General features: G+C 37.8%; 1 protein-coding gene across 1 annotated transcript in view; it reads right to left on the bottom strand.

Annotated features, from left to right (window-relative positions):
* Positions 1-12,502, bottom strand: part of LOC140238243 (leucine-rich repeat-containing protein 71-like) — a 118,054-nt gene that overhangs the window by 74,977 nt on the left and 30,575 nt on the right. The window contains exons 2-4 of the mRNA XM_072318179.1: positions 3,488-3,594; positions 2,829-3,131; positions 1,528-1,603 (exon numbers count right to left, since the gene is read on the bottom strand). Coding sequence (XP_072174280.1) covers positions 1,528-1,603; positions 2,829-3,131; positions 3,488-3,594 — 486 coding nt within the window. The remainder of the gene's footprint in view (positions 1-1,527; positions 1,604-2,828; positions 3,132-3,487; positions 3,595-12,502) is intronic.

Below are 12,502 nucleotides of genomic sequence, written 5' to 3'. Positions count from 1 at the left end.
ATTTTGCTCCCAATGCCTTTGGGGGTTGAGCGGAACAACACTAATACAAATACAAAATTAAGCTACAAGTGTAATACTAATACTAATAAAAAATGCCAAATAAGTAAATATATAAGTAGATAAATAATAACAACAACAACAACAATAATAATAATGATAATAATAATAATAAATAAAGAAAAGGTTACAAACAAAACCAACACACATAATAAAGACAGTTGATTGAAAGTTCCTAAAGTCATCGAAGTTTTTAACTTGTGATCAAATAGTGCTGAGTTCAATGCCCTCTACTTTGTAACAACCAACGGAATACACTGCTACGAATAAAACAAGGTGAGAGGAATTGTTGGCACAAATGCCGTCATCACTGACGTCACTCAATTCACAGACAAGGATCACCCTTTGTGCAAAAGTATTTTATGACAGCTAACAATTCATCCCTTGAGACACATTTGATCTTCCATGTACGAAACAGCTTATGCTCAGATGATCATTTTAAACAAATATACTCCCACACAATAAGTATTCTCTTTCTCTTTTTTTTTTTCTGTCAGCAATCATAGAGTCTATTGTTACCCGAGACAAATGCTAATCTTTTAGGTCACATCACGTCATGACTGTAAGGTTTATACGAAATTATATCATGAGCAATCATCACAATTTGATATAACAGAAAGTTATTTGTAAACTGAAAAGTTTTTTTTTTCTGCTTCAAGACTTGAATTGATATCAAAATACGAGGAGAGTGCAAAATCTGAAATAACAACAACTGTAATTAGTTAGAGAATGTACACTTTCACTATGGTGTAAAGGTGGCTTTACTTCAAGAGAAGGATAATGTACTAATCTAAAATGCAACTACTGAATATCCATCATACGATTCAATTTCAATGTGCATTTTGTTCAAATGCACACATTCCTTTACAATAACAACAATCAGAGTTTACTCAAAAAGTGAAATATCTGCTCATTAAAAAAGAAAGACAGAGCAACAAAAAAAAAGCAACATTGTCCCACATTACGCTACATTTGTATCATGTTCATCTTCATACCTTGAATAGTCCTACAAAAGAAACAAACAAACAAACAGCAAATCCCGCCCAAACCAGGGACAAAAGGTACAACTGAGTCATATGAAGGAACACTTTGGCACACACACAAAAAAAGTCCTTTTACTGTCGTCCTTTTATTGCATCCTGCAATGATACCCTTAAAAATGTCAAAAGTCATTGCATTGTAATCGATACATCATTAATGTTATCACACTCCTGCCCACCACATATTGTTTTCACTCATCGATAAGGTCAGCAGCAATAGGACACATTTCTCCCGCAAAGTTTTGAGTCAATATTTTGAGGGCATATTTGTTTTGATTCTCCATATGTCCCTGATTTTTCACGCATGTGGGGCATCGCTGTTTTTGCAATGCCCACCGTATGTATAAAAAAAAAAAGAAAAAAAAAAAAAGGCCACAATTCAGACGCCTCTTCTCACCAAACGTGTGAAACTGGGTTGCCCCCCACTTACTTGATTGTATGTAGCTTCTCCATGGCCGGGAAACACTGCTTGAAGATGCTCACCATCAAATCATCGATCTTCCAGCCTAATGGGTTGTGGTCGGGATCAGAGGGGGGGGGGGGTGGAAGGAGATGAGTGAAAAGAGAGAGCGAAAAAAGGAAGTTAATTGATTGTAGGCAACAACAACTGCAACAGAGAAAGAACAAAAATCAAAATGCCGCCATAACAGAAAATGAGTACCTCCCAGATGACTGACATGGTAGCATTTACAGCGGAGGCAATGCCATTTGGAACAAAGATAGGACAGATAAAAGGAAGAGGCGTGGAGTATGATTATTGTTATCACTTGGAGACAAGCAGTCCATAACAACTACCTGTCACTAGAAACTAAAGTAGCATTCCTTTACGAGGGTAATTACAAGGCCCTATGACTTGGTGGCGCTAGAGGGGCAATTTTGTCTAGTTATTATTTTTTCCTCGTTGTTTTTTTTTTCACTCACTGTGGGAATAGAAAAGTTTATATTGCAAAGTGTGAGCCAAACTGTTTATTTCATAGTTACAATCTAGACTTGTGAAGAGGGTTCACAGTCCCAATAGAACACTCATTAGATTTGAAGTTTGAGTTGAGATTAAACTTTATTAGATTATATTCAAGGCGACCCAGTTTCTCAGATTTCCAACTTTGACGAGTCTGACCACGCTCACTGTTTCAGAGAAGATAAAAAAAAACAAGAACAAGTCCCTACATTGCTCTACATGGATGAAATTCCCCTTTATTCTACTCAATTTTTTTTATTGTCTTTTTTACTGCTTTCCTCTTTCTGAAATAAATGAAAACAGGTGTATCTATAAAGGCAGCAAAGTTGACTGTCAAGCTATCATAGGGGAATTCTGGACCAGATAAAAATAAGTCTGATAAAAAAAGAGTACAATGCTATGACCATAACAATGAAAATTTGATCAAAATCGGGCTAAACTTCAGGAAGTCGTGAAATTGTGAAATTTCTCTGCTTTTCAAAAAACAATTCTTCAACAGTCAATATGAATATCCAGTTTCATGAGAACACAAGCTCACGACACAAGAACACAAACCAAAAATTGTATAACCATTCTCTACATTCCCCCCCCAACACACACACACACACACACTCACACACAAAGGACAACAGACATAATATTACAACATATGACGACACAATATACATGTGTCAGTGGTGAGGCAAATTGTGCGAACAACTTTGCACTACAAAATATTCAATGTTTAAAGAACTAAAGTCTGGTCAATCCAGTGACCGCAGGTTAAAGCTGACCTCTGATGAAGACCTCTGTGACTGTGTCCGGCTTGTCTTCTTTCTCCATCTCCACCTGGATCTTGGGCTTGAAGTAGGAGAACTTCTCCTTGGTGACGTATGTCTTGGGTTTGGCATCCTCCCCCTCATCCTCCTTTGTTTCCTCGGGGGTGGGGTCCCCCTTGGACTTGGGGTCCAGGGGCGGGGGCATGCCCGGCCGCTTGGCCCTGATCACCACCGGGGGCATCTCGGCCTGCTGCAGCCCCGCCCGCCTCCAGAGCTCGGTGAAGTCGGCCTCAAAATTGCCCGTGCACACGTAAGGCTCTAAATATGCAAAGAAGAAATGTCACTCTCTTACAGCAAGCCGATACGACATAAATGTAACCGCAGTCTTGATATCAAATACTGTAGGATAATGTGTCACTCATGTGGCAACCTACACGTGAACCTGGGGCTATCTTACTTAGTGTACACTTTGGTTACACCCATTTCCCATTCAGTCTTTGTGAGCCACATGTAGTAATATATTGTATGTACAGTCTGCTATCTATAAACCACAAACATATCCCCATTCCTTAGATCTGACTACTATGCAGATTACATCCAGCCCTTGTTCCGATTGGTCAAAATCAAGGTTGAAAAATGCGGAGGGACTACACTTCAGAAGACCAATATCTTACCTGGCGTCTTATTTGCGTCATCTTCATTGTCTGGCACAGTGGACGGTGGTCCCTTGTCCTTCTGCGTCTTATCCACCCGCTTTCCCATCTTCACTTTCCTGACTAGGCTGAAAAAAAAGGAAGAAGATAAAAATAAATGCAATGATGATACGAAAATTGTGATTACCAAAAAAACAAACAAACAAACAAACAAATAAGTATGAAGAAAAGAGAAAAAAGAAAAACCAGAGGAAATAATTGTAAAGATTTTCTGTTTTCAACATCCTTCAGCAAATATTAGGTATCTTTGCTTGACAAGGTACATGTCTTATTCTGTGTGACGTACAAATTTGTACATGTATGGAGTTGTACTATAATTTTACATATTAAGAATATACTGGTATGGATCATTTTTTAAGCATAATATGTTTCACATGTATCTACAATATATTTTATGATGGAAATGAATGAAATATATATAAATAAATGAATAAAGGATGGGTACAAATTATGAGAATGGGAAATAAACTGAGACAATATTAAATGAAAAACATGAGGTACAAGTGTACACTGGTGATAGGACATGCAATACACTGTAAAGATTGAGTGAGAAAACTGGACGGTACGACTTTGAATTTTTCTCTAAATGGCGAAATCACAACATAACCTGTAAATTTACAGTATTGATCTTTAAGGCAAGGAAGATATCAACATCGTACAGTATGATAACAGCATACACTTGCTCCAGTTCATGTTCAGTGATTGTCAATAACAACAGGAAACAAAAGTTACTTTTTTTTATTAGAAAACATCTTTTTGGCCAAAATATATTCCATTGAGATTATGTGTCACAGTAACGGGGTAGAAAAACTGAGTGCACCACTATGTAACACAATGACTCGCAATATGCTAGTCATTTATAATTTGCAAGTGCAGTACATGTTTAATCCAATGAACAGGCCTATAAGAATGCTAATTTGTATGTATGAATTAAGAGCGCACAATGTATTGAACATGCACATCAGTGTGCACGATGGCATACAAGTGTATGTATCACGTGTCCATTTATACAGCGTGTACACGTACAGCTTTTTGTACACTGTTGTAAGTTTGCCTAAAATACAATACATTTCAGCTCAATGTCCTTCCCTCTTCACAACCAACAGAATGCCTTCACATGAAGGAAGTATCACTAGGACATTATCATAAAAAGATGAGTTACAAAAAATGGTAACAAACACACAGCATGTACGTGTATGTGTACATGTACATGTACATGTACATTATCAAACATTGTATCTGCAATGGAAAAAAAAAGAATAAGATAAGAAATGAAGAAAATCATTTCGTTTCAAAGTTGTAAGATGGCAATACATTGATAAACATGTGGCTACACATTGCACTGTACCAGGCAAACTGTACAATGTTTTATCATTACTACTCCAGTGTGTATTAGATGTATCTCAACATTCCAAATTTAAAGATATTTGTAGAGAAAAGAATCACTATCAACAATTTCCAGGAGTCCCCTTTTGAAGACTTTTCAATATTTTTTTTTTTTTCCTGTTGTATGTATTCCCCCGTGTGTGTGTCGAGGACTATGATTTTTTCATTTTGGTAGGCAGGTCTTTTACTGGATAACATGTACCTATGTGTAGAGTAATCAAAGCAATCCTTTTCTGCCAAACAGTTGCCTGCAAGAATAAAGGAGCAGTATTGTGACAATTTTTTCTCTTTTCTTTCAGGATACGGCACTCACAATATAAGTTCAAATGAACTTGTATCATTTCGAGGGCAAAATATAATTGTTAAAATTAAATGGTGAATACACTGAACTGTCACTGAGTGTCAAATATCATGAGCACAAGCAGATGCACTTTCATCATTGGAAGTTATGGTGTTACTCAGACATTTATATACGTAACAGTTTGATATTGTAAACTCTCAGAATTTGTACTGAAAAAAAAAAATGCACTTTCCCATATAACGGCATTTGCTGCAAAAACATATCCAGAGCAGTTGTGATAAAAAGAGGGGAAAAAATTGCTTGCATTTGCTCATGCCTATGATCCAATACTTCAAGTTCAGAAATCACATAGAAATTTTATTGATCCATTTTCATTGCGATTTGCATTTGCGGAATTAAGTTTATACTGACTTGCCGGTGTGAATACAATTGGTTTCTGGGGCTTTGGATGTTTGATGACGGGGATCTGCACATCAACATCATTCTACCTGAAATATGCATGGTCTTCAAAAAACCCATCAAAACGAAACATCATTCTGCTGCCAACATCTTAATGTCGTACATTCTTCAGATGATGGTTGATCAGGTAATAGAACATTTTGTGCACTGTGTACAACAAAAAAAATACAGGCATGATAAGGCTTTGTTCAACTTTGCATTTTTTTTTTTCTCTCTCTCTAGGGTTTATATACAGGTACATGTATGTGTACGGCATGTGTACAAAGAGTCCTGACAAAATCTTGACAATGTGCCTTACAGTGTATAATGCTTCCCCACCTTTGCAATAAGTGTAATGACGATTGCATGAACGAAACAAAGAAAATGAATACTCAAAGTTCTATAGATGCTACTGACAGAAGCATACAGTACCCAGTAATTAATGTAAAATCAAACTGGATGCCAGTGATCAAGACCAAATCACACTTTTACAAGCAAAAACTATTTCAAACCATGGCTCAACCGTCTGACAACAGAAACCTGTAGGTCTGTTTATGCTCACATGGAACATAATTTATATCATGTTCTATAAAAATAGCCTGGGAACCATCGCATTATACAGTAAAGTGTTAGCAGCGCTTCAATGTAGGCTCAATTCTCATGTGAAGGGTATTAAAAAAAAATGTGATGCATCAATCTCTCTTGCCTTGTGCTTTTCAGACAATCAATTCATGCAGTTACAAAAAAAAAAAAAGAGGAAAAAATGTACACATCATATGGCCTGATTCCACCTTATTAACTTTTAATATTTAAAGGATATTGAGTATCTATCCTAGCAATGGATACCCATCAGAGGCAATTAAATAAGCCAGGCCACAAATCCTGATATTCTACTCCCTAGTGAAAGACTGTGACACAGTGATGGCGTTTACAGTATTGATAATTATGATGACTAAAGTGATAGTAATCTTGGTAATGTTTATACTGATACTATGTACAGCTTGTACCTGGTAACTGCATTTTTAATATTGTGTTTCAAGAGTAAAAATGATGACAGGAATGATCATTTAGTATATTGATCAGACAATGACAGTATATGAATAATAAAGACTGACATTTACAATTGGAATTGACAGAGAGACAAAATACAGTATACAATGCATATGTACGACATATTGTAGTACTTCAAGGCTTAGAATGTGTATCTATAAATTGGCAAAAATACAGAATAATTGAGGTAAATAGCAGTTCAAAGGTGCATTTAATATGAGCACCTAAACTGTCTAGGAGTGGTCATTAACATGAACATGGCATGGATTACAGTGTAATAAAACATAATGATTTTACCAGCCACCTTCTGTGATATGATGTTGTATGATGGCCTGGTTCAGACCACTTAGTTTTAACCCGTTGAGGACAAGTCCCAAGTATACATGTACTCGGCAAGTGTCTACCCTGTGGGAAGTGCGTGTTGTAGCAAACTCAGTCCGTCCGCAACGGGTTAAGAAAGTGTGCATTTACAAACAAACTGGCACAATGAATGGCAAAAATATGAAAGGGACGTAATCAAAGCTTGAAGTTATTGCATACAGTCCAATTCTTGGCATTGATTCTTTTTGGAAAATCATGGGAGTTTGTTATTCAAGTGTCGAAGTGAGCAGCTTGTACAAGTACACCATGTACAGTATGCTTGTACACTGCTCAAACATGCATACTGTTTTTAAGACAACACGCATGCAGAGATCTGGAATCTAGGAAGCATTGAATTCTGAAGCCTACAAATGTACATCTTTGTATTCCCACCCTCAATCTTGTACTAGACATTTCCAAAGATACAGTTTGTTGTTAACATGCATTCCTGCTTCCCAAATAAAAAGTGGGGCTGATGAATTGAACTTATATAATGTTCTTTATCAAAGTTATTGTCATACAATGTACAAGAGGCAGAAGAGAAGATGATAACTAAAAAAAGAAAAAAAAAAAACGTGGAAGAGGTTGTCATGGATACAGGATTATATCTCATTCCTGCTGGTCATTTTCCTCTTATACTATACAATGGATATTACAAACATGTTGTACATATGATGTAATGATAATGGCGACAAAGATTTTTAAAGGGCAAACTTACGTTGACATAATTTGCCAGTGATGAATTCCTTTCTAAAAGCAGACAAACGAAAACTAAGCCAGAAATGAGGGCTTTTGCACTGCACAGCAGAAGAGCAAATCATGAGAAATTTGGGCTTGTCAAGTGAAGGCCATCATTCATTGTAATGTACTGTATAAGCTGTTATTTTTGTGTACAGATATTTTCGCAGATGATCCGAGGAGGTCATGGACATTTTCGCAAGATGCTGTTTTCAGGAATTGACACTGAGGCTATCATACTGTAAGTGCACTATTACTCTAGTGCCTGGCAACAATTTTTGCATGATCAATGTTAAAATCGCAGTCCAACAGTAATTTGCAAATTGACAATAAATTAAACCCTCACAAAAATAACAGCTTATACAGTACTAGCAGTATGATATGGGACATTTGAAATGTAACTTTTACAAGTGGTCAGATTTATGAAAATTCTATATCTTAATGAAACCTGCTGCTCCTGCTCCTTCCTTTAATACCTTGATTTGCTTCCAAAAGTGCAGTAATTGGGATGTGGTAAACACATTCAGGTAGAAACAGACTATAGTACCAAGTGATGCTTGTCTGATTGCCTTGTTGCCATACTTCACACAAAACAAAATTGTAATTTAACCCGTTGAGGACGAGTCCCGAATATACATGTACTCAGGCAGGTGTCTATGGGAAATGCATGTTGTCAAAAAATCAGTCCGTCCTCAATGGATTAAAAAAAGTCCCGTTCTTTCACTGACCAAAGCTTGACTTCTATCATCACTTTGCTATCAAAATTTACATAGCCACTATAATACAGGATTCCTACTGGAGGAGTTGTATTGAGAGCTTGGTGGCAGAGTTGCATTGTGTGAAAATGTATTTGAACCCTTGAAAAGACCCTCATAACCTATTGAAGACTATTGACCGATTCGGGTTCGTTGAGGGCAGCAGACATTTTATGGCACTGGGCGCAGCCATGAGCTCAAATTGCGGTGTCTCAGCCGACCCCCCCTGCTCTCCCCCACCCCACGGGCAACATGTTTATCGCGCGCTTGTAACAAAGGTTCGCGCACTAAGCAAGCATTCGCGCACTCAGTAAGAGATGCCCATTGGCTAAAACAACCATGCATCAGTTTTTCATTCTGCGCGCGTGAGAGGGGTGGGGAGAGAGGAGGGGGGGTCGGATGATACACCGCAGTAATGGCGCTGCCCATGCCAAAAATACACATAGCGCGTCACAGAATCGGTCAATACCCGAGTATACTGAGGCAGTATCTAGGGAAAATGTGTATTATAGCAAAATCAGCCCATCCTCAACGGGTTAAAAGCAATCACACAGAAATAAAACAGTTGGACCAGGTAGAGCTGATATGTATTATTTGTATAATATTATTGACATTATAGCACAGCTCATAGGGGGAATGATTCTGCAAGCAATCAATACACTGTAGATTGCCGTGCATCTGTGCAAATGGTGAAAGTTTTTGTAAATCGGTAGTTTGCAATGATTTTCGATGTTGTCCGGGAACCTGATAGGGGCAAGCATGGTATTACCGGACGCATGGTATTACCGGACACGCACATTTTTGCGTACTAATGACATTCTGTACGCGCGAGACTTCGTAGATTAGCCTCACAGGACTTTGTGTGGACCGAAATCGCAAAAAACGCCACATAAAACTGTAAAAACACGAAAAAATTCACATTTTACCTCAAATTTATAGTGGAGTGACCCGCACCTCTTCATAGTTAATATTTATGCATGTTTGAATCACATTTCACGACTGAAATTCTATGAAATCCCACTCACATACAGGAAAAATGCTGAAGATTCCAATAAAACCAAAAGTTCACTGATCGATATCGGAAATTTGTAGTTATCGTCCTCAAACACGAACGATGCGGAATAGTTGTGCGCTAAGGGGCCCGCAGCTCATCACCCGCGCGTGCAGCTCCTATAGACAAAGCACGTAAACTAGAAGTATAGAGTCTAACCAGTTGTCGATTTCTCACAAGGTTTTATTGCGTGAACTGTTCGAAATGTTCAAGACAGACATTTTACTGTAAAATACGAAATTTGAGCCTCATTTGCCGATTTTTTCTTTGTCATCCGCTCGGTGAGAATGTGTACGGTGATTTGTGGGATGAATTATGATTCTGGTGCAAGGACTAGGTGCGAAGGACCTCGATTATTCGATTACGAAAATCGCGTCCGGTAATACAATGCGATTTAGCACCGCGCAAAAAACAACTATTTTTAGAGGGGTATGTTTGAAGCATATTTTCTAAAAACTGGAACGAAGAATTGACATAAGTTGGCTGAATTCGTAATTTCCAGGAGTCTGTGAATAAGTGGTGTTATTTTTAGCCGAAATTTCATCCACTGAGTACGGAAATCAAAGCCACGAAAAAAAGCGTCCGGTAATTGGATGTCCCACCCTACCAGGTTCCTTGTGCGGGGGGGGGGGGGGGGGGGGGGGGGAGAATACAGTCACAAAGTAATGTTTTTGAAAGAGGTACAATGTACATTCATACAATAATATCTTTTTTTTTTAAATCACAGTTAAAAAAAAAAAAAAATGTAAAGAGCACTTTTCAATGACCTAGAATCTTCAGAACACATTTCCCAACATGATTTGATATTCCTTAACCCGTTGATGACGAGTCCCGAGTATACTTGGGCAGACGTCTATGGGAGATGCATGTTGTAGGAAAATCAGCCTGTCCTCAACAGGTTACATGCAGACTTGGTCCAACGTTTCATACATTGTAATGAAAAAAAGCTTGCCGGTCACAGTTTACTATTTAGTAATGTGTGACTTTGAATAAAGTGAACTTTTTCACTTCCATCCCTTAATATACTTTTCCACTTTAAAATGACAACAAAACATGATTTCATAGACTCGAAACTAAATTCAACATACAACAGTTACACTGCATGCATGTGCAGTCATGACAGCAGTTTACAGTGTAAGTTTGAACATATTTATGGGTAGACTCGGCCAAAACAGGTAAACTCGGCCCCTTGCACCCTCATTACAAGTGGCCAATTTACTCGCTATGCCGAGTTTACCCATAACTACATGTACGGTACTGTACCGTAGTTATACGTAGGTAAACTCGGCCCCTGCGCCCACATTACAGCTAGTAGTAACGCGCGTGCTGGGGGCCGAGTTTACCTATAGTATAACTACGGTACATGTACAATGTAATTATTTCACTACTAATTGGTTTAATAGCTTAAAGGGATCGTATAGTTTTGGTTGAAACCTAATTAAAGGTTTCTAACATTTTTTGTGAGATAATGAGAAACCCTTTATGAAATATGAAAGAGCATGTAATTCCATGAGGAATTCAACGTTTATTTGATGAAAATTGGTTTTGAAATGGCTGAGATATCCAAAACAGAGCGATTCTAATAAGTGTGGGACCCACACTTTATTACAATCGCTTTGTTTTACTTTGTTTTTGGATGTTTCAGTCATTCCAAACCTGATTTTTATCAAATAAACTTTGAATTCCTCTTAAAATGGTATGCTCTGTACTATTTAATAAGTGTTTTCTTGGTATCTCGCAAAAAGTTAAAAGCCCAATTCCCATCTCCACCAATACTGTACCATCCCTTTAACAATGTTTGAGAGTAGACTGTATTCACTGAATGAAACATTGAGCAAAATACAGACTAAGCTAAGGTAAGCGCATCAGTCAGCCCATGATGCATGGGCTGATGCAGATGCAGAAAAAGGCTGCAGCTACATGTTGTACAGAAATGCTTCTATCAACGTTCCAAAACACACTACTCACTAGAGTCTAGAATTCTATACACATTTACAACCATTTTGGATGATTGTATTACTGAAGGCCCTACCGGTCTACAACACTTGATAACATACATATAGAGTTACTGTAAATCTAGCAACCTAAGATTGTAGAACACATCACAGATCCCATGTGAGTGATTTGAATTGCTTGATACAATTGTGTTTACAGCAAACCATCTGCTGTCATCGCTTCAGTGCATCTGAATACCTATGGTTGGACCTACGGTGTACATGTACTACTCATGACTGCCTAATTTTCATTTGCTTGATAAGAATATTTAACACTGAAATTCACATAAAAACTTGACCTATGTGATTGAGAAAATCCAGCACTATCAAATGCTGTTGTTCCCTTTTCAATTCAAAGTTTCAGTGCAAAAATATCGCCATTGAACTTGCGTGGCCTCTTTTCAGCTCCCTGCGGTGCCGCTCCTTTTTTAGATCGACCGCTGTTTTTGCATTGACAGTGCACACAAACCGAGTTGTATTGAACACCGTGTTGTACAAAGATTTTTAGAAAATGCATTGACATTACATTACGATTCAGTTAAAATATTCATTCAAAATTTTGTCCTTGATTAAAACCATTAATGACCAGTGAATTTTCATGTTTTCCCACACATCCTCATCAACAGTCAAAGCCAATACATTTTTTGTGCTCTGCGCGCAGTGCAGTGCGTACTACGTAAGCTTTCTATGCGCCAAAACTACGTGGTCGGTTTAAAAAAGGGTGGTCGATGTGTAGTAGAGCTACCATACAAGATATCTCCATCAATCATACATTTTGTACGTTAGTTCTACGTATTTTGGGGGCTCATTACATTACATGTGGTTTGCGGATTATTCTTGCTTGAGCCTTGGCACTGTTGCAGCAGATCACATATTTTTTTATGATTGTCGGCTTCTTCATGC

This window comes from Diadema setosum, chromosome 14 (assembly GCF_964275005.1).
Source record: "Diadema setosum chromosome 14, eeDiaSeto1, whole genome shotgun sequence".
NCBI classification, from domain to species: domain Eukaryota; kingdom Metazoa; phylum Echinodermata; class Echinoidea; order Diadematoida; family Diadematidae; genus Diadema; species Diadema setosum.
The sequence above is the reverse complement of the archived record's forward strand: the minus strand, read 5'-3'. Positions and strand labels throughout refer to the sequence as shown.